This window comes from Trichosurus vulpecula, chromosome X (genome assembly GCF_011100635.1).
Source record: "Trichosurus vulpecula isolate mTriVul1 chromosome X, mTriVul1.pri, whole genome shotgun sequence".
Lineage (NCBI taxonomy): Eukaryota > Metazoa > Chordata > Mammalia > Diprotodontia > Phalangeridae > Trichosurus > Trichosurus vulpecula.
Genome location: NC_050582.1, coordinates 39,665,307 through 39,689,858, shown reverse-complemented (window position 1 = coordinate 39,689,858; position 24,552 = coordinate 39,665,307). Strand labels below are relative to the sequence as shown.

The 24,552-nt window shown below is 46.1% G+C and overlaps 1 protein-coding gene across 6 annotated transcripts in view; it reads right to left on the bottom strand.

The window, feature by feature from the left end:
* Positions 1–24,552, bottom strand: part of ARHGEF6 (Rac/Cdc42 guanine nucleotide exchange factor 6) — a 116,719-nt gene that overhangs the window by 45,285 nt on the left and 46,882 nt on the right. For all 6 annotated transcript variants that reach the window (XM_036739974.1, XM_036739975.1, XM_036739978.1 and 3 more), the window contains 2 exons: positions 13,527–13,621; positions 1,936–2,031 (listed from right to left, as the gene is read on the bottom strand). In XM_036739974.1, the coding sequence (XP_036595869.1) occupies positions 1,936–2,031; positions 13,527–13,621 (191 nt within the window). The remainder of the gene's footprint in view (positions 1–1,935; positions 2,032–13,526; positions 13,622–24,552) is intronic.

Sequence of the window (24,552 nt, the reverse complement as noted above, 5' to 3'; positions counted from 1 at the left end):
GCCTACAAAAAGGAAAGGAGGAGAGCACTAAAAGTTAGCCAAATTCAGATTAATTGGGGTGACCAGTCGTGGTCCCCAAGAACAGATGATGAACTAACACTACTCCATAGAGAGCAGGGGACTACGGGTGCGGAATGGTGTAAACACTCCCTAATACAGTCAGTTAGTTTTGCGTGACTATTTTTCTTTGATTCAAGGGAGGGACCAACAGTGTGGAGAGAGCCAGAAGCCATATAGGGTAATGAATGTGGTATAAGAAATACAAAAGGCATGGACATGTCTAAATATTCTTGTGCCTAGAAATGAAATGAGCTCCTTTTAGCCTGGCTGTCTTCTCCCATCTGCACGAGGGAGGGGGAGGGGGGTGGAAGGAGGGGAGGAAAATCACTGTGTGGGCCTTCCATAGGCAAACACTTTGAAATGGAGGAAATAGGGCTGAAATAACCACCTCTCAGTAGAGAGGTGAGGGGCTCTGAGGGCGGAATATTATAAATACTGTCAGGTGTGGGCACTGTTTCCATTTCTTCCAATTAGCCATTTTTCTTTGTTAGAGGAGAGGATTGAGCTATGAGACGGCAGCAGTGTACAACCACAAATTTAAGTGATGGAAGAACAAAAGGCACCAATAAAACTTATTTTAAAGAACAAAATAAAATGAATATCATGGAAAACCTTAAGGGGAAAAGTAAAAGAAATGACAAAAAGCAACATGTGACCTGAGTTGGGTGGTGAGAATGGGGCAGGGTGAGGAGGAGAGCAGAAAGGATGGCTGGCTCAGCCTCTGACTGTCCATCATTTGGAGCCCTGGCTGCCTGCCCACCTGCTGCTTTCTACAGGACCCCCCCACCGTGGCCTCATCTGCTCCATCCCCAAGGACACAGCTTGGGCCGATGCTCAGCCCAGGCTCCCTAAGGACATTCAGGAGCTCCAGTTCCCATCACCAGCCTTCGCCACACTCAAGCCCTTGGAGTTAAAAGTCATACTCATCCCATGATGTCACTTCAGCAACATATACTACACAGTAAAACAGGAATAAATCCCATACTCCCATGGTGCATTACCAAAAGGATATATTTTTTCTGCTCCGAGCTTCCTTGGAATTCAGTGAAAATGCCAGACATTAATCACAGGATCCTAGCTCTCAAACTGGAAGGGACCCCAGAGGCCACTGAGTCCACCCCCCCTCATTTTACAGAGGAGAAAACTGATGCCCAGGGAGGGAAAGGGGCTTGCTCAAAGTTAGCCAGGTAGTAAACAGCAGTCAGAACTCAAACCCAGGTCCTCTGACTCCCAAACCAGTACTTTTTCCATGGCAGTAAATGATGCTAAGAGTGATCAGTGGAAAAAGCCCAAAGCTCACACTCTAATAATAATAACAAACAATGGCTAACATTTATATAGCGCTTACTACGTGCCAGGCACTGCGCTAAATGCTTTACAATCATCTCATTTGATCCTCAGAACAACATGGGAGGGTAAATACTCTGATTATCCCCATTTTACAGATGAGGAAACAGAAGCAGACAGGTGAAATGACTTGCTGTGGGTCATACAGTCAGTAAGTGTCTGAGGCTGGATTTGAACTCAGATCTTTCTTACTCTAGGCCCAATGCTCTAGCCACTGAAGCATCATTTAGTTGCCCAATCTACCCCCTATTGTCCAAGACTGTCATTAGGTCTCTGGCATGAGCATCTTCCTCAGGTGAACCAGATGCAGTAAACTGAGGTGACTTTCCAATGAACACTGACCACAGGTATGTCCTCCAACCTTGGCGGCCACTGCCAACATTACGAGCATCAATGGCGTCATTGGCATCATTCCTCTCCACTGCGGTCAGGTAGGTAACAAAAGCAAACACACACTTGCAGGGTCTTTACTGTACCCCACCCCGCTCCCATAGGCTCCCGCACCCACAGCCAACCTCCAAGGCTTACTTTGCACACTCCTCCAAGGCCTGGCACAGGGTCTGCTGAAATGTGCACACTTCCTCAAAGTTGCCCAATAAAGACGCAAATTCCACAGCACTCAGCCTGGAGGGGAAAAGATGTCTGATTAGTCTGAGACACACTTTCAGTCTCCCAAGGGCCCAGCTGAATGATTGAGAGCACTGGCCAAAGGAACAGAAGCCAAGAGCTCCTGGTGGGTCACTCCTACTTTTATCTGCGTTCTCTTTGAGGCTTTCAGGGAGTACACTACTTAACCCCTTTCCCTCAGTTTCCCCCTTAAGTAGAGGAGGGTCAATGTTTCTGAGAAGGAATAAGTGGGCCGTACATAATAGACACATTTAATATTTTCATTCTGAGGGCTCCACTGGTATCCTGTGGTGCCCAGAGGACACAGAAGCTTCCAACACATTGGGTGAACCCCTTGAGGCAAATGTCGGGGAAGATAGGAACAATGGGTGTGGATGGATGGGTGGCAATTCTGCATCCTTGGAGAGAATGCCCACTGGAGGATCAGAGTATTTTCAAAAGGTTTTCTAAATCCTAGCTGCTCAGAGAGTGAGCTTGCTTCAACAACTCGTCAGAAAGGTGAAAAACAACCTCTGCGGAAATCAAAACGCCTGTAGCTTATATAAGCTTCTTGAGGGCAGAGTGTTTTGCACAGCACCTGGTACCTAACACAGGAGCTGACCAATAAAGGCTTAGTGAGTGGCTGACTGATCTAAAACAGGGCCTTAGAGCCCTCAGCAAGAGGACTGCAAAGCGGAGCATTTACTGGGTGGCCAAAAGACTCAAAAGAAGCAGACATACTCTCCTGGGGTGGGAGCGGTATTGGGCGGGGTTAAGGTCTGTGTTGATTGGCACAGAGAATTCTCAATGGGAAAACTCCCTCCACCAATGCAGAGAGGCAACTGTTGGACAATAACAGGCAACTGACAGGGCCTGACCCACTACCACACTGCCTCTCAAGACACTCTGCGGAAGAAGGGAAGAATTCCAGAAACCGGTTTCAACCAAAAAAACCCCAAAACAACCATCCTCAGTGATTAGATAGATGAAAAATGGCTGGCCAGCTGCCTCAACCTGTAGACATTTTAGGGTCACTGCTTCTTCCTTTCAGTTTAATTCCAATTAATAACCTAGAGAAGATTAATGTTAGTTCGCAAGGAGCTGCCAGACCTTCAGATGGGCCATTTCTTAATCATGAGAATGGCCTAAAGTGTGTCCGCAATATCGCAAACTTTTCCCACTTTCATGTATCAGAAGGTTTGCATGTGTAAACCAGGGGTGGGGAACCTGCAGTCTTGAGGACACATGTGGCCACCACAGGTTCCCCACCCCTTCTGTGAAGTCTAGATTCAGTCAAAGGGCCGCACTTGAGGATCTAGAGGGCCACATGTGGCTTCCTAGTCCTGGTGTAAACCAAAGCTGCCATTTGGCAGCTCCCCAATAGGAAGTTGAGGCAACTTTGGCTTTTCTTATTGTTAAGCCCATTGATCATATGCTCTAACAAACCGATTCTTTAATTACAAAATTAAAGTGTTCAATTCCAATTTCAGGCCATGGTCTTTTTCTCTTTCCTTGATTTGTTTCAGTGGCTGTTGTTGGTTTTTTTGGTTGGGGGGGTTGGGGGACAGATCTCAAATTAGCTTAATCTCAGGCACCAGCCAGCACAGTCAGCAGTGGGATTCTTGGAAGCCATCAATGTGGAAATTTGGTTTGCTTTTATGTTACAAGATGATTTCCTTATTTGTTTTTATTTTCCCCAGTGGGATAGGGGAAGGAGATGAGAGGGGGAAAAATGCCTGATAATTGGATAATTTTTTTAACTTTGTAAAATAACCCAACCTTATGGGGTAGGCAACATTAGTATTATGATCCTCGTTTTACAGATGAGGAAACTGAGACACCAAAGGGTGACGTGATTTGTCTATGGAGATATGAGGTCGTTTCTGAGGCTGGATCTGAACCCAGGTGTCCTGACTTTCAGTTTCATACCCCCAGGCACAGAATGGAATATTTCACTTTGACTGGGCAAACCCAGCCTTGAAATTGCCCAAGGCCGCATAGTCGTTCTGATTCTGCCTGCTTCTTGTTAGGTCTCCTTAGTTTTAAAAACCCATGTCATGAAAAAACAGGAAAATGATAAATGTTGGAGAAGATGCAGGAAAATTGGAACACTACTGCATTGTTGGTGAAGCTGTGAACTGATCCAACCATTGTGGGGAGCAATTTGGAACTATGCCCAAAGGGCTATAAAACTCTGCATACCCTTTGATGCAAAAATATTGATATTGGTCAAGAACTAGAAATTGAGAGAATGCCCATCAATTGGGGAATGGCTGAACAAGGTGTGGTATATGAATGTAATGGAATACTATTGTGCTATAAGAAATGAGGAGCAAGCAGATTTCAGAAAAACCTGGGAAGACTTACATGAACTGATGCTGAGTGGAGTGAGCAGAACCAGGAGAACATTGCACACAGCAACAGCAACACTGTGCGATGATCAACTCTGATAGACTTAGCAGCAATACAGTGATCTAAGATAATTCCAAAAGACTCGTGATGGAAAATGCCATCCACATCCAGAGAAGGAGCTATGGAGTCTGAATGCAGAGCGAAGCAGACTCTTTTTCTCTTTATTTTTCTTTCCCATGGTTTTTCCCTTTGCTTCTGATTCTTCTTTCACAACATGACTAATGTGGAAATATGTTTATGATTGTACACATATGGCCTTTATCAGATTGCTTGCTGTCTTGGGGGCGGGGAGGGGGAGAGGGATGGAGAAAAAAATTTGGAACTCATCATCTTATATAAGTGAATGTTGAAAACCATCTTTACATGTAATTGGAAAAAATAAAGTATTATTAAGTGGGGTGGGGGAAGTCATTTTAAATATTTAAAACAACAACCAAAAAAACCCCAAGCCCATCTGCCTACACTTCAGTGGTGTGTGTTCCTATCCTGATATAAAACAATTTACTGTTTAGAAAAAAAAGAGGAAGTGTGGTAGAGTGGGGAGAATACTGCATCTGAAGCCAAAGAACTAAGAGCAAAGGTTCTAATCCCAGAGCTGACACTTGCTACTTTGATGATCTTGGGCAAGTCTTTTCTCCTCTCTGGGCCTCAATTTCCCCCTTTGTAAAATGAGGGGGTTGGACTAGATGATCTTAGAGGTCTATTCTAGTCTAGGTCAATGATGCGTCTAGGTCTATGTGTGACCTCAGGGAAAAGGGAAGGGAATAAGCATTTATTAAGCACCTACTAGGTACCAGGCATGGTACTGTACAGATACATCTCATCTTGTCCTTACAACCATCCTGAGAGGTAGGCACTGTTATTATCTCCATTTTACAGATGAGGAAACTGAGGCAGGCAATAGTGAAGTGACTTGCCTATGGTCCCACAACTAGTAAGTCCTTGAGGTTGGATTTGAACTCAGGTCTTCCTGACCGTAGGCCCAATGCCCTAGCCACTGCACCACCTAACTGCCTCCGGGCAAAATCACGTCCTCTCACTGGGCCTCGGTTTTGTTTTCTGTAAAATAAGATGACCTCTAAACTCCCCTCCAGCTCTAAAGCTATGACCCCTTGTTATTAGTTGTGCCCAGAGCAGAGTGACCCAATCAGCTAACTGCCCCCAGCCCCTGCATCCCTCCTATTCACACATTCCTACTACAGTTTGGGGCAGGAGAGCCTCGTCTGGTGCCACAGACAGCTCACCTCTGGAGCCCCAGAAAGCCACGGGGCAGATGCCCAGACAGAAAGGAGTCAGGCAGCCATGGGAAGACAGGCCAGTGAGTCCTTTTGACCACAGTTCGGTACACTAGAACAGCTTGGGGGAGGGGGTGGGGGCAGCGGGCAGGGGCAATGTCAAGGAGACAATAATGGCCTGCTGGCTGCTGGGTAGGCAGGCAGCGGCCACTGCCTTTGAAGGGCACAGTCCCCGACTGGCACTGTCTCTGCAGAATCAGGCCTCGGAACACGCGCACAAAGGTTGAGTTGCTAAGAATATACATTTGAGAAGCCCTTTTGGGTTGTTCTTTCCAGCCATACCAAAGATGAGAATAGTCCCGACTTCACTCATCACTTCACAATTTGGGGAATCACACGGCTCAGATGGACAGCCCAGTCTGGTCTTCCAAGTGGGTGACGGCCTATATGGCATGATTTGAGGGCTGAAATATCAACCCTACCACCTGTCCCTTCACCATGACAGTTTCATTCCTTCAAGTCATAGGATCATGAAATGTTAGAGCTAGAAAGGACCACAGAGATCAGCTACTGGAACCATCTCACTTTCCAGAGAGAAGAGAGAGAAACTGAGGCCCAGAGATGTCAAGAGACCTGCCCAAGGTCACCCAGGTAGTATGTAACAGAACTAGAATTTGAACTCAGGTCCTCAGACTTCCAGATCCAGATCTGACTCCAGATCTCTGATCTAGAAAGACAGTGAGCCATAGTAGAAGGTGTACTAGCCTTAGAGTAAGAAAGAGTTGGGTTAAAATCCCATCTGACATTTACAAAGTGACCCCAAGCAAGTCATGTAACTTGTCCACAGCTGTTTCCCCATCTGTAAAATGCAGAGAATACAGCCAGTACTCCCTCCCTCAGAGGGCTATATTGGGAGGCTCAGATGAGCTAATACAAATAAGGCCTTTTGCAAACTTGAAATGGTTGTAGAAATGACAGTATTATTATTATTATTACTGAAGGATGTTTAAGATTATCCTTATTCACAAAGGCAAGTAACTATGCGGGAAGGGGAGTTATACTCTAGTTGGCTAATTAGCTAATACTTTAATCTTAATCACCAATTAATACTCCAGAAGGAATGGGCAGCCACCAAGAACAAGAGTGAAATCAGAGAGGTGTTGGGTTGCAACTCAGAGGGAGAACATGGGCACCAGGAGGGGAAGAACTCAGGTCATCTCTAGGGAAGTCAGTAAAATTTGTCTCTAGTGCCCTTCTAAGAGCTCCATCCATCAGTGATCTCAAGCCACAATGAGTGAGAAAGCTTTGGGGAGGAACTTTCTTCAAAATCTGGTTTCAAGCCAGCATATGACACATTTGAAGGCTAAGGGTGACCTAAAGGACAATGCCAGTGGGCTATGGGTGGACAGAAGGAAGAACTACTCAACTCTCATGAAGCTGCTGTTTTCTCTGCCAAGGAAATGATCCTCAGCCTGGGAAGTAAAGACTGGGAATAATTAACAGGAAGTCCAAATCAAAGATAAAGGAGAAGAGAGTAAGGGAACAGACTAGCTGCTATTAATGAACACAAGGCATCAGGCCAGGATGAACTACCTCCCCGGGTTCTAAAAGAAGTGTCAGAGGTGATTACTGAGCTACTACTGGCAGTCTCTGAATGATCACAGAGAACAGTATCAGTTCCTTGAGAATGGAAATGGTCAATATCATCACCGTTCTCCAAAAAAGGGAACTGGGCATCATCCTCAAACTACAGGCTGGTGGACTTGACTTCAATTCCTGGCAAAATTTTGTAATAGATTATTAAAGGAATAGTTTATGAACATTTAGGAAGGAAAGCACCAGCACCAGGCATCAGCCTAAGGCTTTGTGAAAAAGGAAATCATGTCAAGCTAGCCTAAAGTCCTTTTTGGACAGATTCATAAAGGAAACGCCAGAGATCACTGATTTTTAGGAAGGTGTGTGACAAAGTCTCTGGCAGCATTGGTTTAGCTATGATGAAGAGACATGGGTTCAATTCACAACTAATTACTTCAGGGAGGTGTAAAAACTGCTTGACTGAGCACACCTAAAGACTAGTCATAAATGGGCCGATGCCAGCCTTGAAAGAGGTTCAGTGAGGCATCCCACAGATTTGTTCTTGGCCACATGCCATCAGACATTTTTAGCAATGACATGAATAAGACATATATGGCTTATACTTATCATGTGTATAGGTGGCACAAAGCTGGGAGCAGGGTATGTTGGTAAATGTTTAACAAGTGGCTCTGGGAGCAAGAGAAAACCATATACCCATGACACACTTTTAAGGTTGATCTGAATTATTAACAAATCATTTTCTTAAGTCCAGACATCAACAAAACAACAAATCAAGCCTTAATTTGTAGTGCTTGTCGAATTCCACTAAAAAATTAACAAGGGGCTCAGGCTCCAGCACACTCTTGGTTGGGAGGGTGTAATGGTAATCAGAGCAGAATTTTTTGCTATTAAGTGACTTTAATGAGTCTAGCCTTTGTTTGAATGGGGCAGGTAAAGTGGGATCTTTTGTCTTGGAGTGTTTCTCAGCACTAAGACAATGGGGAGTCATTAATTGGAACAAAGTATATGGTGGTACTAGCAAATTAACTAACTTTCCCACACCCTGGTGCTAGTGATTTGTTGCGCCCTAAATGGTGAGCCTCAAGCCCTCAGGGTCATGAACAGGGTATATGTACTGGATGGTTAGCTTTTGACTTTTGGGGTTACACTCATTGAAAGGGTGACAAGACTCTGGGCAAGCCGTTGAAACAGCACCCCCGCCCCGGCTTTGTAACCCAGATGTTGGTGCTTCTCTGGTAACTATGAATTGTGATTTGAATTAGACAAGGTCTGTCTGTTGATGTTTGTAATTTCTGTTTGTATTTGCCCTGAAGTTCAGGGGGCTGATCTTTTCCCCCTGAACTAAGTGAATGATATATGGATGTTTAATTAAACTGAGATTGTTAACCCCTTAAAGTTGCTTTCCTTAGAAAAGCAGATCAAAGAATCTGTGCTGGCAGCCCTTCTGCATGCTGGTGTTATTGGTCTTACACAGCCACAGTAGCTGCTAGCCACATTATTGTTACAGAGGGACAGCTAACTCAGTGGAGGTCAGATGGATTCTACAAAAGACCACAATGGGCTGGAGCAATGGGCCAAATCGAATAGCTGAAAGTGAACAGAGATAAAGAGAAAGTCCTATACTTAGGTCAAAAAAAATACTCTACAGGGGCAGCTAGGTGACGCAGTGAGTAGGGCACCGGCTCTGGAGTTAGGAGGACCTGAGTTCAAATCCAGCCTCAGGCACTTGACACACTTACTAGCTGTGTGACCTTGGACAAGTCACTTAACCCCAATTGCCCTGCCTTCCCCCTCAAAAAAATACCCTACAAGTACAGCACAGGAAAGGCAGGACTAGATAATGATTAGAGTGAAAAAGACTTGGATAGCTTAGTGGTCAACCTGAGGGAAAAGTATCCTATGGATGCCAGAAAAGCCAAGGTTGCCGTGAGCTATGGAGAATAAAGGAAGCAACAGTCTCACCATTCTCTGCCCCCCTCAGACAACACTGGCAATATCGGCTTCAATTTTGGCCATCCCAATTTAGGAAAGCCATTGCCCAGCTGGTAAGTCTACAGACACTGACAAAGGGTCTGGAGGGGAAAGCCTTAGTGGGGTCTGGGGACTGCCTTCAAGGGCTGGAAGGGCTGTCAGGTAGAAGAGGAATTACATGTGTCCTACTTGATTCCAGAGGGCAGATCTAGGAGCAGTCAGGGTTGGGGAACCAAAGACAGGCAGATCAAGGCCTGATGTAAGGAAAAGCCTCCTGTGTCCAGTGGAACAGTTCCGGCATGGCCTGTGCTGCCTTGAAAGGCAGTGGGGTCCCCTCCTTAGAGGCCTTCGGGCAAAGACTGAATGACCCTTATCGGGGATGCTGTAGAGAAGACTCAGGCTTCAGGTAGAGGGCAGACCAGACAGCCTCTGAGGCCTGCCATTTTCAATCCTCCCTCCAGCCAGACAATAGATCTAGGTAGACATCATTTTTACATTCAGAATAACCTGCTAAGAAAGAAAGGGAAGACTCAGATGTTACTGAAAGGCCCTAGAGCGTTAAAAGGTCTCACTCTGCTCTCTAGGACAGCTCAAAAAAAACCTCATTTTGCTGCAGGTATAAAAAGGCAATCTTCCAAGATCCTGCTTCCTTGCCCATGGCTATATGGGAGCTTAACTGTGCCCTCTGACCCCTGCAAGTGCATCACACTGTCAGCAGCCTGACTCATACAGAGCCTTTCAATGCCGGAGAAGCTGATTCACTTGCAAGTCTCCCCAGGCACGGGCCAGGCAGCATGTGTGTCTCTACCTTCTCTGACTTCTATCTCTTCCTTCCTTCTTAGCCTCAATCATTCCCTGGTCACACTTCCTCTATTCTCTCAAGACTTTGCTGGTGTCCAGCTATCTCCCTTGCCTATCCCTCCCCACCCCCCCATCTCCTACCATAGTGCAGCAAGGTGGTGCTGCAGTGGAGAGAGCACAAGGCCTGGAGTCAGGAGGACCTGAGTTCAAATTGGGCCTCAGACACTCACTAGCTGTGTGACCCTGGGCAAGTTACTTAGGTTCAGTTTTTTCATCTGTAAAAAGTATATAATAACAGTCCCCACGTGCTAGGGTTGTTGTGAGAGTAAAATGAGGTAACATAGGTAAAGCGCTCAGCACGGTGCCAGGCACATAGAGAGTGCTATATAATGTTCACTATTACTTCTTACTCTTATTCTTATTACTGCATCTACCTCATGGGATTGCTGTGAGAATCAAACCAGAAAACTGCTTCCTGGCCTGCTGCAAGTACAGACTAGGGTTCTTCTACCTTCAAGATCTCAGATCCACTGAGCTTACCATGCTCCCATAATCGCCGAAGTCTTCAGATTTATCACAGCTAGCCCCACTCCAGTATGAGAGACGGCAATGGAGCAGGACAGCAGGTCAGTTTGGGAGCCCAGAAGGCCTCAACTCACCTGCCGCTGATATGGAGGAGCTCTATGGCCTGGGCAACTCTCTAAGACTCCACAAGAGTTACTACTCTCCATTGTTGGAGGGAGTTTCCCTACCAGGAATTCCCTACATCCATGAAGTCAGAGGGTACAATAAAGGAAGGGTAGGGAGGTCCACTGGGAAGAGCCCTGGATTCATTATCAGAGCATGTGAGTTTGAATCCCAGCTCTGCCACTTACTACTTGGGTGACCACGGACCTTAGCCTCTCTGTGCCCCAGTTTCTTCATTTGTAAAATGACAGGGTTGGACTAGACAGTCTCTGAGGTCCCTCGCAGGGCTAAGTCTAGGAGCTGAAAGCTAGAGGCTTCCTGGAATAACAAGCTCTTTATCGTTGGGAGGGAAGTCAACAAAAGTGGGAATGAGAGAAAATTCAGGAATGAGGAGCTGGACAAGGGCTGATGAGAAAAGCTAACCATTTACGTAGTGCCTGAGGTTTACAAAGCACAGTACAGATATCTCGTTTCATCATCATTTGGGAACACATGGTTTGGAGTTGAGACTATCAGCAAGGAGCAAGAAGACTTTAATCTTAGACCTTTAGGTCCTCTAGTCCAGGCCTCTCTTTTTTATAGATGGAAAAACTGAGGCCAAGAGAAAGGAGAGGATTTGCCCCAGATCATTCAGGTAAACAGCAGAGACTGTACTAGGTTTCCACATATATCTCCATATAGGGCTTCGGGCCCCAAGTCTCACCCTCTCTACCACATCAAGGAAAGAACTGGTAAACATAAGAAGAGAGGGCTAAACACACATCGTGTTCCCTTTGATGGAGCTATGTCGGTGCACAAAAAGCTCAGCTCAGAAAGGAACAGCAGCCAGGGGAAGGTTTTGTTCTCACTTATACAGACTGATTACAAATCATTGCTCAGCTTTCCACCGGACTCTGCCAATATCTTAATCTCTGATAAAACCTGGCCAAGGTAAATATTAACACATGCCTGTACAAAGAGTCTGCGTTTACAAATGCTGGACATCTACACACTGAAGAGGGCTCAATTGGGCCTTTTGATGGTTACCTCACATGGCCAAGATGCAACTCAAGGCAAAGAGCACATGGTAAACGCCAACTGTTTGCAGGGCCCTGTGCAAGATGGGGAATGATATAGGTCTCATCCTCTAGAAGCTTACATTCTGCTATGGAGAATGAGACCCAAGTACAAGGAAGGAGGAGATAAGGAAGAAGATGAGAAGTGGTCAGTGACATGTGATGAAGGAAAGATTACTTTCACTGGGAGGAGGAGGGGGGAAGGATCGAGAAATTCTTCCTGAAAGATGGAGCCTGGGACACAGAGCCACTACAGGCAGAGGGATCATATATGTGAAGGTACAGAAGTGAATCGGGGGCAGGGGGCAGTCGAGTTTGACTAAACTATATGAGCTGGGAGGTGGGAGAAAGACAGATAGATTGAAGGGGGATTCTGGAGGGCCTTAAATGCCAGGCTAAGAGTTTGTCTCTCATCTGTGACTCCAAGAAGCTGTAGCAAACACAGCAGCCACACCCTGGTAAAACCATCTCAGTAGAAGGGCTAAACCAGGTTGAGAGTAGCCAACAGGCCTCAAACCCATCGGTGAGTTAGGGGGATGTCCACCCCAAGCACATGAAGACTTCCCTGGTGGAATGGGCGGATGAGAAAGAACAATTTGATCCCATGGCCATGAGGGCGGCTGAAGCAGGCTCTGTGGAGCGCTTAGAGCTTGGTCAGACACGGAACACGCCAAGGTCATCCTGACTTTTGTCTTGCCACTGGACTTCAATGACTCAGGAAGGGAGAGTGAGGCTGACAACTTTGTGCAACTCTGCCTCAGTTGAATCCAATTCACTCACAGGTCAAGACATCACTAACATGACGTCAATGGTGTTCTTCCAAAATGAAGATCATCAACAACAAGGAGTTTGTATTTTATCCCACAGGTAAATAGGGAACCACTGAAGCTTCTTGAGCAGGAAAGTGACATAGTCAGAGTTGTGCCTTATGAAGATTGTTTTGGAAGCTGGAGAGAGGAGAGCTTGGAAGCAGGGTCTCCAAGCAGTTAAGAAGGTATTACCATAGTCCAGGTGAGGGCTAAGAAGGGCCTGACCTAGGATAGTGGTTCTGTGAGTGGAGAAGAAGGGGAGAAAAGCTGCAGGAGCAGAAATGAAAGAAATGGGCAACTCATCAGACTGGTGGATAGGGGAAGGAGAGGGAAGACTCCAGGATATCTCCAAGAAACCGGAAGCAGGGAGAGCCATTAGGAAGAGGTGGGAGAGGCTAGTTTCCTGCCAGCCATCTTTCTAAGCAACTGCTTTTTACCAGTGCAAAGGTGAAGGAGAAAATTCTGCCAGTGAATGGGAGCTGTCTGAGGTCAGCCGCCTGCAGTTCCTCTGGGCAGCCCTCTGCTGGGGTTTCCCACTATCAGATCCCAGCAGAGAGGCCTTCCTGGAGAGCAAAGGTCAGAGTCAATCTGCGTCCTGCCCAATTCACGTGCTTACGGGGATTATTGGCGAGAACCACAGAGTAAAATAACCAGGGAGCCCATTTCATTTCTGGAGGGTAAAGCCAGACACACCATGGAAAAAAGATCCAGGAAGAACATGGCACCCGGCAGAAAGGGAAATCAGATCTTCTCTTCCACAGCCAAATTCTTGGGGAGCGACATCTTGTAGGATTTCTGCTGCCCTGGCCATGTTCTTGGCAACTCATGCATGATGGGAATTCTTTTAAAGGGCACTTGCCCAGCTCCAAGACACCAGTGAAGTAATGGCTACACTGGCTGGCATTATTGGGTTTTATTGAGTGAAGACCTTACAATGGAAATCTTACTTGTCATTGGCCTGGAGTGGTCGTAAGTAAGTCCCAAGAAGCGACTGTAATTCCTTAGCGTAGTCCTGTTCAGTTTCCAGGATGTTTTGCAAAACCTACAGAGAGACAAAATTGTATGAGTATGGCCATGAGCTAGCATGACTCCCCAGAATCCCAGCACTGGAAGGTTCCTTGGTGACCACTTAGGCCAAGTTGGACCCGAACTAGAATCCCCTCTGCCACATTCCATCCAGCCTGGGCTTGAAGGCTTCTCTCTAATGTGGGTGTAACATGATGTACTAGGAAGGGTGCTAGACCAGGGGTCAAGAAGCCTTGGGACCTAGATCCTGCCTTGGATACTTCCTAACTGTGTGACCATGAACCAATCACTTCCTTTTCTCAACCTCAGTTTCCTCATGTAGAAAATGGGCACAGTAAGTGCACCAATCATCCAGGATTGTTGTGAAGATCAAATGAAATGATGGATGTCAAGCACTCTTTGCTAACTTTTGCTCTATAACTGTCACCTCTCCCACTAAGTCACTGTATGGCCTTAGGCACGTCACTTGCCCTGTCTAGGCCTCAGTTTCCTCCTCTGTAAAATGAGAGCACTGGTCTAGATTCTCCCTAAGGATCCTTAGACTTCTGAAATCCTGTATTTCCTGGTTGGATTGTCCGAAATAAGAGTGCGATAGAGATGCTGTACCTATGAAAGGAGAGTACTGGTATGAGAAAGCCAGGCCCATGGGCAGCACACATGGAGAACCATAGAGATGACTGATGGAGCTCTTCCAATAGATTGGCTGCCAAATCGGAACACCTTCTTTGAGGTATCTCTACGTCCTTCCCTAAATGAGTCTGGAGGTGACACGGCACTGGATTTGGAGTCAAGGGGTCTATGTTCAAATCCTAGTTCTGCCACTTATGACCTGTGTGACCCTGGGCGAGCCATTTCTCTTCTCAGTGCCTCAGTTTCCTCAAAGGGAGGGGGTTAGACCTGGTGGTCTCTGAGCTCTCTCTCAGCTCTAAAACCAGTGGTCTCTTTGGTTCTCCATTGTTTTGGCTGTAGTCCTGGGAGGAGATCTGCTGGGGCCTCCTGGAGCCTTTGAAGATGAAAGGACATGAGAGAATGTGGGCCTCAATGGGGACAAGGCTGCCTACCAGAAGATGCCCACCCTCAGAGGTGGGGCACATGGCAGGGCTACTAGGTTCAGAGTGATACAATGTGGTCTCTACAACATCTCTTCTTTACCGTTCCAGGCAGCCTAGGCCTCTAGGCCTCTACGCCCTGCTCTCTGCTTCCCTGATGCTGCCCTTGAAGGGATAGCAAAGCATCCTTTTCCCCCAAATAACTACTACACACATCCTGGGCAGGCCAAGACATAAAGCAGAGTCTGTGGGTGATAACTTGACCATCAGCATGCTGGTAAGAAATGTTTCCATACTCTCTTGGAAAATGGAAGTCTAAGGCTGCAAAGGCAGCATCAACTCTGAGCCTCTCACTTTATGGATGGAAAAACAGAAGCCTACAGTCACCCAGCTAGGCAGTGACAGCACCAGAATTCGAACCCTGGCCTCTTGCTCTTAGTCAAGTGTTCTTTTCTCTATACCGGTGGTTCTCAAAGTGTGGTTTAGAGATCCCTGGGAGTCGCCAAGGTCCTTCCAGGGGCCCACAAAGTCAAAACTATTTTCATAACAATACTCAGATGTTTTCATTTCTAATATAGTAAATATTGATAGATATAACCCACTTAAACAAAAGTTCTCTGTGTGGGTCTTGAGATCAAAAAAGACTGAGACTCAGAGCTCTGTACCCCGCCTGCCTCTATGTTGAAAGTAAGCTTGTTTTCACATTTGAGTTCCCCAAATGGAAAGTGGCAATGAGTAAATCTAAAGAGATGTCAATTTCCCCCGGAGCAGGTGGTGGAAGGTATTCGTGCTCCGTATGGCTAATGACAAGCACAAATGGCCAGTGTGATTCATGACCATGTGATGACGGGCTGCTGGCCAGATGGATACATATATAACAATCATCTCATGATCAATGTATTCAGCAGCTTGTACTCTACGAAGAACATGGCATTAAATTCCAAGAAACACCCCTTACCAAATTAGAGTCCAAATAGGGGCTTGTTCAGCCCTGATGAACAAAGGGACAGATTTAATCTTTAATATCTATGAGAGAGTTTCCTAAGTTATTAAACATTATCCATGATATATCTTATCTGATCCCAACAACCACCCTTGGAAGTCAACAGGGCAGGTGCTATTATTACCCTATTCAACAGATAGGGAAACTGAGGTCGAGAGAAGTAACATGAACAAGATCACGCTAGTCAGTGGCAGATCCAAAGCTAAAATGCAGCTCTTCTCACTCCTGGCCTAACATTCTTTCCACTGTAACCTGCTACCTACAGTTTAGAAAGGACACTCAATTTGGAATTAGGAGCCCTGAATTTGAACCTTGGCTCTGCCACTTTCTACTTGTGGAACCCTGGAGTCTCTGTTCCCTCAGTTGCTTCATAAGTAAAATGAAGAGGTTGGATTGGCGGATCTCTCAAGTTCCTTTCAGCTCTAAATCATAGGATCCTAGATCTAGAACTGGAAGGGACCACAGAGACCACATAATTCAAACCCTTCATTTTAAAGAAGAGGCCCAGAGGTAAGTGACTCAGCCAAGGTCGCATAGGCAGCATTTGAACCCAAGTCCTCTGACTCCTGAGCCACTGCACATTCCACTGTACCAAGCTGTTCCATCATCCAATAAGGAACTAGAAAGGGAGGAGTGATCTGTGGAAAGGAGCTGAGTTGGAACAGCCATATTTGAATCACCACTCTGAAATCTACTAGCGGAGTGACCTTGGGCAAGTCACTGAACCACTCCAAGCCTCATTTGCCTTAGCTGTGAAATCAGGATACAACTTGCACTATGCTCGTCCCAGGGATATTATAAGAATCAAATGAGATAATGTATGAAAACTCTTTTTAAACAACACATATGCCATCTTTTGTTATTGGGAAAATATATCATTTGTCAAGTTTTTTTCAATGTTGATATATATAGTCATTTCTAGGTGGCCCCAAAGTCTGCCCCCAGCACAGCGCCAAGGAGTGAGTGACCCGCACGATCCAGCCCAGCAATGAGTCAGACGCAGCAGCTGAGATGCCATTTTATAGAATGACTTCATCTGCTGGCCAGCCTGACTTTGGAAATGCCCTTCGGGGTGGGGGTGGGAGGAATGTTTCAGAGTCAATACTTTTAAGCTTGAGCCCACTCTTCCCAAGGACCCAGGTGGAGTGGGGAGAGTATGCCTCAGACTTTTTTGGAGGAGGAGAAGGGGGAATTTATATTTCTCTTCTTACTAGAACTTCTTGATAAATATCCCTGTGTAAAAAAGCTAACTGATGTTTATTGGTTAAATGATACTGGGACATGAATCACTGGTCTGAACAAAGAAATAAAGGAAATGCTAACTGTAACCGGCAATTAATATTGGGGAGAACACACTGGAATGGACTCTCAAGCTAACAGCCTTAGGAAGACATCCTCTATACACTTAGTGTATAGTATATGGCACCCAAAAAACTGGAACAAAGTGGGGTTCCCATCGATTAGTGAATAGCTGAACAAATTGCAGTATATGAATGTGATAGAATATTATTGCCCCATTAAAAATGGCAAATACAAGGAATTCAGAAAACCATGGGAAGACTTATAGTAAAATGAGAAAAACCAGTATGATATACGAAATGACTAAAGTAATTTAAACACAACACTAAAAAGGCAGTTGCAGTCAGATTAATTGCAGTGACTAATATAGATCTCAGAAAACAGATGACAAAATACATTTTCCTCTTTTTGGAAGACAAATGCGGACTATGGAAGAAAAAATATTATATATGTACACACACACACACACACACGCACGCACGCACGCACGCACGCACACACACAAAGGATACACCCAGAATCTAGAGGGGAAGATAGCAGTCATTCTCCAAGGACCCAATTGGTCCAGTGCAAGCAGAAATAGGAATCCAGATTCCCAGAGTTTATGTTGACCACATCTATACTTAAATTTTTAAAAAGACAAAGAACATTGGACTCTTCCCAAGAGAAACAGCTGATGTTTTAAGAGATTAACCCATTCATAAGCAAAGGCCAACATTGCAAAAGAAATTCAGTGATCTCAGAAAGACCGATAAAAGGCCAAGACATATTGAGGAACACTGAGGTAAATGCCATATCTAGAAGATACATAATGTTAATGAAATGCTTTGAGAAAGACAAATCAATGTTGCCCAGAAGCTCCATGTAATGTTAGGCATGTGCCAGGGGGGCCATCCATCTGTCGGCATCATTGGTTCAGCCTTTCAGGTCCCAGGCCTTTTGCCCAGACAACTCTTAGCTCCCACATCCTGGATGGATGGCCACATGGCCATTTGGAAGCCCAAATGCCCCCAGGTGCTCAGATGGGAAGGAGATGTGGCTGAGTAAGAAAGACCCAGAAAGGATGGGTAAGAGTGAACAGGAGATATGAGTAAGAGAATCAACGGGCTGATGCATTACACAGTCTAGAAGCCAGGGCAAAGAGGGTGGAGTAAAGGGAGTGAGTGAAAGAAAGAGTGGGTGAGTAGAAAAAGAGGTAGAAGAAATTAGGGGCAGCAAATTGGCTCAGAGAAGATGGCAGGCACAGCAGAGGGTGGGCAGGCAGAAAAACAATTACAAACCACTAATTATGCTTTCTGTATGAAGTATGGCACAACCTTCCTCCTCCATTCCGCCCCCACCCTACCTCCTGCCTTCCCAGTCACATTTGGGTGCAGGGGACCCAGATCCTCTAGAGAAGACAGCACCCCCAAAGAGTCAGCAAAAAGGAAAGGAGGAAGAAACCCTACAGGTCCCTTCTGACATTTTCTACTGGAGAGGAGGAGGAGTGAGGGCTATCACTTCTCCAACAGAGGGGTCAGCTCATCCCCAGAGTTCAGTGCCGGGGTTTCATGGCCCATGACTGGTTTGTAATGAAATACGGCAGAGTTGAACAGAGCTGCTCAAAGGCAAAGAGCATCCAATGGCAATTTGACTCAATTCATAAGCACATGCTGAGCTCCTTTTCTGAGCTAGGCACTATTGGAAGTAGCTAGAGATCCAAAGACAGAAACAAAACAGTCCCTGCCATCAAAGAGCTTCTGTTCTATTGGACTACTTTTCTTTTTCTTCTTTGGTCTCAACCATGATTTCACGGGAGTAGGGAACTCCCAGAGTAGAAATTCCCTCTACCGAGCAGACTAGCAATTGGGCTACAATTTGAAGTCTTTAGGGAGTTGCTTGAGGCACTAAGCAGTTAAATAAGTTACCTAAGGTCACACAGCCAGTGCCCATCAAAATTCAAACTTGGGTCCTGGCAGCACTCTACCCATTCACCACACTTCCTTGCCTTTGGGGAGTACAACACATAGAGAGTTAAGGAAAAAGAATGCAATCCAAAGAGGGTGCAACTGGGAAAAAAAAACATATAAAAAAGAGAAATGAATACAAGGAAGAGGGACCAGGAGAGAGTTTATATAGAAGGTAGCTGCTCAGCAGAATCTTGAAGAGAGAATATAGGGGCAGCTAGGTGGTGCTGCAGTGGAGTCAGAAGGACCTGAGTTCAAATCCGTTCTCAGACACTTCTTAACTGTGTGACCCTGGACAAGTAACTTCACCCTGTTTGCCTAAGTTTCCTCATCTGTAAAATGAGCTGGAGAAGGAAATGGCGAACCATTCCAGTATCTCTGACAAGAAAACTCTAAATGGGGTCACAAAGAGAAGGACATGCCTCAACAAAAACAAAATAACTTTTTAGGGCAGCTAGGTGGCACAGTGGATAGAGTGCCAGCCCTGAAGTCAGGAAGACTCATCTTTCCGAGTTCAAATCTGGCCTCAGACACTTCCTAGCTGTGTGACCCTGGACAAGTCACTTAGCCCTGTTTGCCTCAGTTTCCTCATCTGTAAAATAAGCTGAAGAAGGAAGTGGCGAAAAGAGTGTGACATGACTCATTCGAGTCAATAACACAACAACATAGGAGAAAACGTAAAGAGGGATAGAATAAGTAGGTCCAATGACCAAAAAGAAGCACAATTCGTTACAATTTTAAAATCCCCCAACCATTAGAAGTCTTGTAGAGGGGGAGGAGCAAAGTGCAGCCAATGCACTATTGTCTGGATTTCAATTTCCTTCTCTGTCGAACGAGGACGACTGTCAGGTCCCTTCCAGCTCTAAACCTGCCATCTTTCCATCTGGCATAGAACCTGCTGAAAATGCCTAAGGAACTGAAATCCAGAAATAATAAAAACAGCCTAATGTTCACCAATCACTTTGGAATTCTTGGCAAATGGTGAAACGCCCCAAAGCTGGGTAGCAAAAGGGACCTCGGAACAACGGGGAGGGCGGCAAAAGCTGGGGACCTGGACGGGCCAACTAAACTGGCTGGCATCCTCTGAGTCATTGGTCACACTGCAGAACTTCCCAAAGCTTGTCATTGTGAAGAACCAGCAAGTGGGTCCGGGATGCCCTCCAGCCTCCCCCCCCTCCCACCTCTTGGAGTATCTAGCTTCCCTCACAGATCACCTCAGGTACCACCTCCAACAGGAGATCTCTCCTCTTCCCTCCCACTTCTTAGCACACTCTCCTGGAAATTCTTTCTCCTTAGTTTGTATAGCCTCTGCATTGACTTACTTGGGTGCCTATTAATTCTCCCCCCACCCCAGTAAGTATAAGCTCCCTGAGGACAGGGTCCATTTTGTCTTGGTCTCTGTAATCCCAGTGCCTAGCGTAGTGCCTGGCATGCAGTAAGTACTCAATCATTACTTGCTGAATTGAGGTGAATCTCAGTTAAGTTCTCAACAGTATCCTCTTAGGTGAACATTAATGCCCTTGATTTTCTCATGCTATGTTCAAATCGAGTCCAGAAAACTGGAAGGTTTGGGCAGCGAGCCTAAGAAGGCCCTGGTCATCTGTACCACATATTCTGAGCAGCTCCCAGACCAGTGTGGACACATTATCCCCACTCTCCCTGTTTTCATCATAGCAATTCTTCACTCTACTTGGCACTAGTCACTTAAACAGTGGCTTCCCAGAGAACTTTGGGTAAAAACAAACAAAGAGCTGGAACAGCTATGTAGGCACCATCCACAGTCATTAGCCAGATGCAGTGTCATGAGAGCACAAGATGGCAGAGCGATTTAAGAGAACAACCAAGCAGAGCTTTATCTGGAGCCCACTCCCTTCTGCCCAAATAGCCACTAGACAAGACTCTTGATCCTCCAAGACACACTGGGTCTAAGTAGAAGGAAAACCCAGCCTTCTACGTTCCACAGGCCACAACTGTGCCGAGTAACAGGAAACCAAAAAGCCATTAGTCAGTCCCTGCTTCCAATCATGGTTCTGTTGACTTAATGGAAGATTGGCCAGCGACATGAAATCATGCAAGCTGACTTCAAGAAGGAAATCTGGGGGTCTTTTGGCATAGTCTGGAATCAGTTACAGTTCTACCTCCCTACCTTTGTTCACTTCATTTCCCTTGCCAGGAAGGCTTTTCTTCCTTCTAAGCCCATTTAAGTGTTGCATACCCCAGGTGAGGAGCAGTGCGCGGGGCGGCACTGCAGTGGATAGAGCACTGGGCCTGCAGTCAGGAAGACTTGAGTTCAAATCCAGCCTCAGATATGTGCTAGCTGTATGACCCTGGACAAGTCACCTAACCTCTGTCAGCTTTAGCTTTCTCAACTGGGGAAAATAAAATGAGGATAACCATTGCACCTATTTCCCAGGGTTGCTGTAAGGATCAAATGAGATATTTGTAAAGTGCTTAGAACAGTGCCTTAGCATAGGAAGTGTTTGATAAATGTTTCTTTCTTTCCTTCCTTCGTTCTTTTTTTCCTTCCAACCTTCAAGGTTCAGCTCAACCCAGCCTCCTCCACAAAAACCACCCTAGGCCTGGGCAATCATGGGCTTATAAAATACTGAGCGCCCCCGTCATTTTATATGAGGAACCTGCCGCCCAGAGAGGGCTTGCCCGTGATCACATGACCAATAAATGGAGCACCCATTGGCCATCCTGGTCATCTAGCATCGGCCCTAGAGTTTTCCCTTAATATCCCCATCCTGCCTCCCCCATTGGCTGGTCCTTGTCCTCAAACAGCTTCTTCTGCTTTCTGATGGCCCCAGCACAGAGCCCAGTGCCCAGCACACACTAGGAGAGCAATAAATGTTTGTCGACAACAGTGTCTTCTGGCATGTAAATGAGCATTAGCTCTGATAACCCTGAAGTGCTAAATGCTCCCCTTCCATCAGTCACCTGGAGAGCAAGGCCAGGTGGAGCAGCTTGAACGAAACAAGGCCCAGAGAGAAAGGCTGGTGCATTACCGGAGTCGGGCTAAATATAACCTGAATGCGCTTTCCGTGCTAAGTCTGCTGTTTTCTCTGTAACAGCTTAAATGGTGCATCCTCTAATTGAACCTGGCAGCTAAGACATATGGGCTCACTTTCCTTGTTTCCAGTCTTCCTGGCACAGAACATCAAACTACAGTGGGCAAGGAAAAGTCCGAGCTCAGAGGAAGGTGACTGGAAACACAAGGAAAGAGAAAAAGAAAACACTCTTTGGGTGACAGGGGCCAATGTCACAGGAAATACTCAGGGGTTCCCATGTAGGCGGGGAGTAAGCGAAGGTCAGCAGCCCCAAAAGCTACCAACATAGAAGAATACTTCTGTGTTGCCCCAGGTCCCAGAAGGATGCTGGGCTCTCGTTCCCACGCTCTAGATTCCAATCAATTAACCAGGGGTGGCCAAACCACAGCCTGGGAGCCATACCATCTGGCCATGTCTGGGAGGAGATAAAATCACAATCCATTTAAAGTCAGTCAGACGCGGTGTTCATGGCCAAGTTGGCCATGCACTGGCTTCTGGGAGGACGGGAGATCTTGCTTTTCTGTCTCAGGCCTCCAGAACTGATCCTGGGAGAGAAGTGCACTCATTAGAGTATCCAAACTTTGACATGGAGTCAAAGCCATGTCAATGTACTCATGGGAAATAGGCTAGTATCCTCCCTCTCTCTCTCCTCTCCCCTTCACCCTGGGGAGAATTTGTAGGAAGAGGGGAAGGGAGGGGAAGATGTCCTGGTGACACGGGGAGGAATTCCTGTGCCCTTGTGAGTTTCCTTTCATCCCTTCCCAGGATGACAAAACCTAACAATGGTGGGAAGGCATTTCCTGAGCTGGGGGAGACAGGAAGCAGGCTGACTTAATTAAAGAGACTAAGAATAAGAGGGGTCGAACTGAAAAATGGGTAGGAGATGGGTGGAAGACTCGGTGCTGCCATTAGTTGGAGTTGATCTGGAGTCAGAGGACCTGGGTTCAAATCCCAACTCTTCCACTGTCTCCGTGTGACCTTGGGAAAGTCACTTCCCTACTCCCTGGGCTGCACTTTCCTCAACTGCCAAATGATGGAGCTGGACTAGATGGTCTCTGAGGTCCCTTCCAAACCTAGCTAGATGCTGTGATGAGGTAATTGGTAAAGATCCGTTAAGCCTTGATTTGAATTTAATTGGGGGAGAGATGAGGACAGGGGATGGGAGACGGATATTGGAAAGAGTAATCCCAGTTATTCCTAAAATAAAGGCCTGCTGTCTGTGCAGCTGAGAACAAGCTGCTGTTGGGATGAATACATTCCAAGATGCCTTTTTTTAATTCTTCAGAACTGGAAAAGATAGTTCTCCTCAGTCTCTCACTTCAACTGCCATGTATTTTTGTTCTTATTTCCATTCTCCTCACTCACCACAGAAGGATCAGTTGAAGGAACCAGGGACACTTTTGCCTGGAAGGGAGAAGACACAGGAGGACATGAAAGACTGTCGTGTCAAAGAGGGATGTGACTTTTTCTGTTTGGGCCCAGGGGGCAGAAGCAGGAAGAACGGGTTGGGAACCGGGAGAGTGGCCCTTCAAAATAGATGGGGCCACTTTGGGAGCCAGTGGGCTCTCCTGCCTTGGGGGTCTTCACTCTGAGGCTGGATGACCACTTGTTGGGGAATACAGCAGGAAATTCCCATCTCAGTGTGGCCTAAACTAGGCAGATGGCCATGGAGTAAGGCTGCGATGCTGCCATTTTTTTCCTTTATAAATGATCTGGACACTCTCAATGACCCCCCTCCCCTACACACACACACACACACACACTCAAAGGAGAGACAGTTCGAAAGTATCAATGGGATAGAGACATAGGAATACATGAACACACACACGCACTCAAAGAAGGGACAGTTTGAAAGTAGCCATGGAATACAGTCATAGGAATACAAAATACACACACACACACACACACACACACACACACACACACACACACACGCACTCAAAGGAGGGACAGTTTGAAAGTATCAGTGGGATAGAGTCATAGGAATATGCAAATACACACACATACACAAGCACATCATGGCCCAAGATCTCTTCTCAATCACAGGATCATGGGAGCTTAGTCTTAGAGCTGGACAGGACTGTAGAGGCCATTGAGCCCAAGTCCCTCACTGCACAAATGAGAAAAATGAGGCACAAGAAGTTGAAACAACAAGCCCAAGGTGGCATGGGGAGGAAGACTCTGAGCTCTTCTCTGTCTCCAGCTTAGGGAGTGCATCAACAAATGGTTTCATTACTTAGCCTCTTGATCTTGTTAAGATGGCTGTCTCTGACACATCTTGTCCATGTGGCCCTGTGTGGGCAACTCTCTAAGACTAGAAGTTAAGAGAGAAGGGGTTGCCTTGCCTTTGGAGAGGCCTTGCTTAGGAGAGACGGTTTCCTCACTCAGCAGTTCCCTGTCTCTATCCCTACATCAATAGTCTGTTCCAAAGGGAAAAGTAATGATAACAACTCGAATTTCTATAAGTTACAATGTATCTTCTCCACCCTCCCATAAGGCAGGTAGTGTATTGTCATCTCCATTTTACAGATAATAAGACTGAGGCACAAATACACAATTAGTTAAATATTAGACATAGGACATGAACCCAGTTTCTCCAA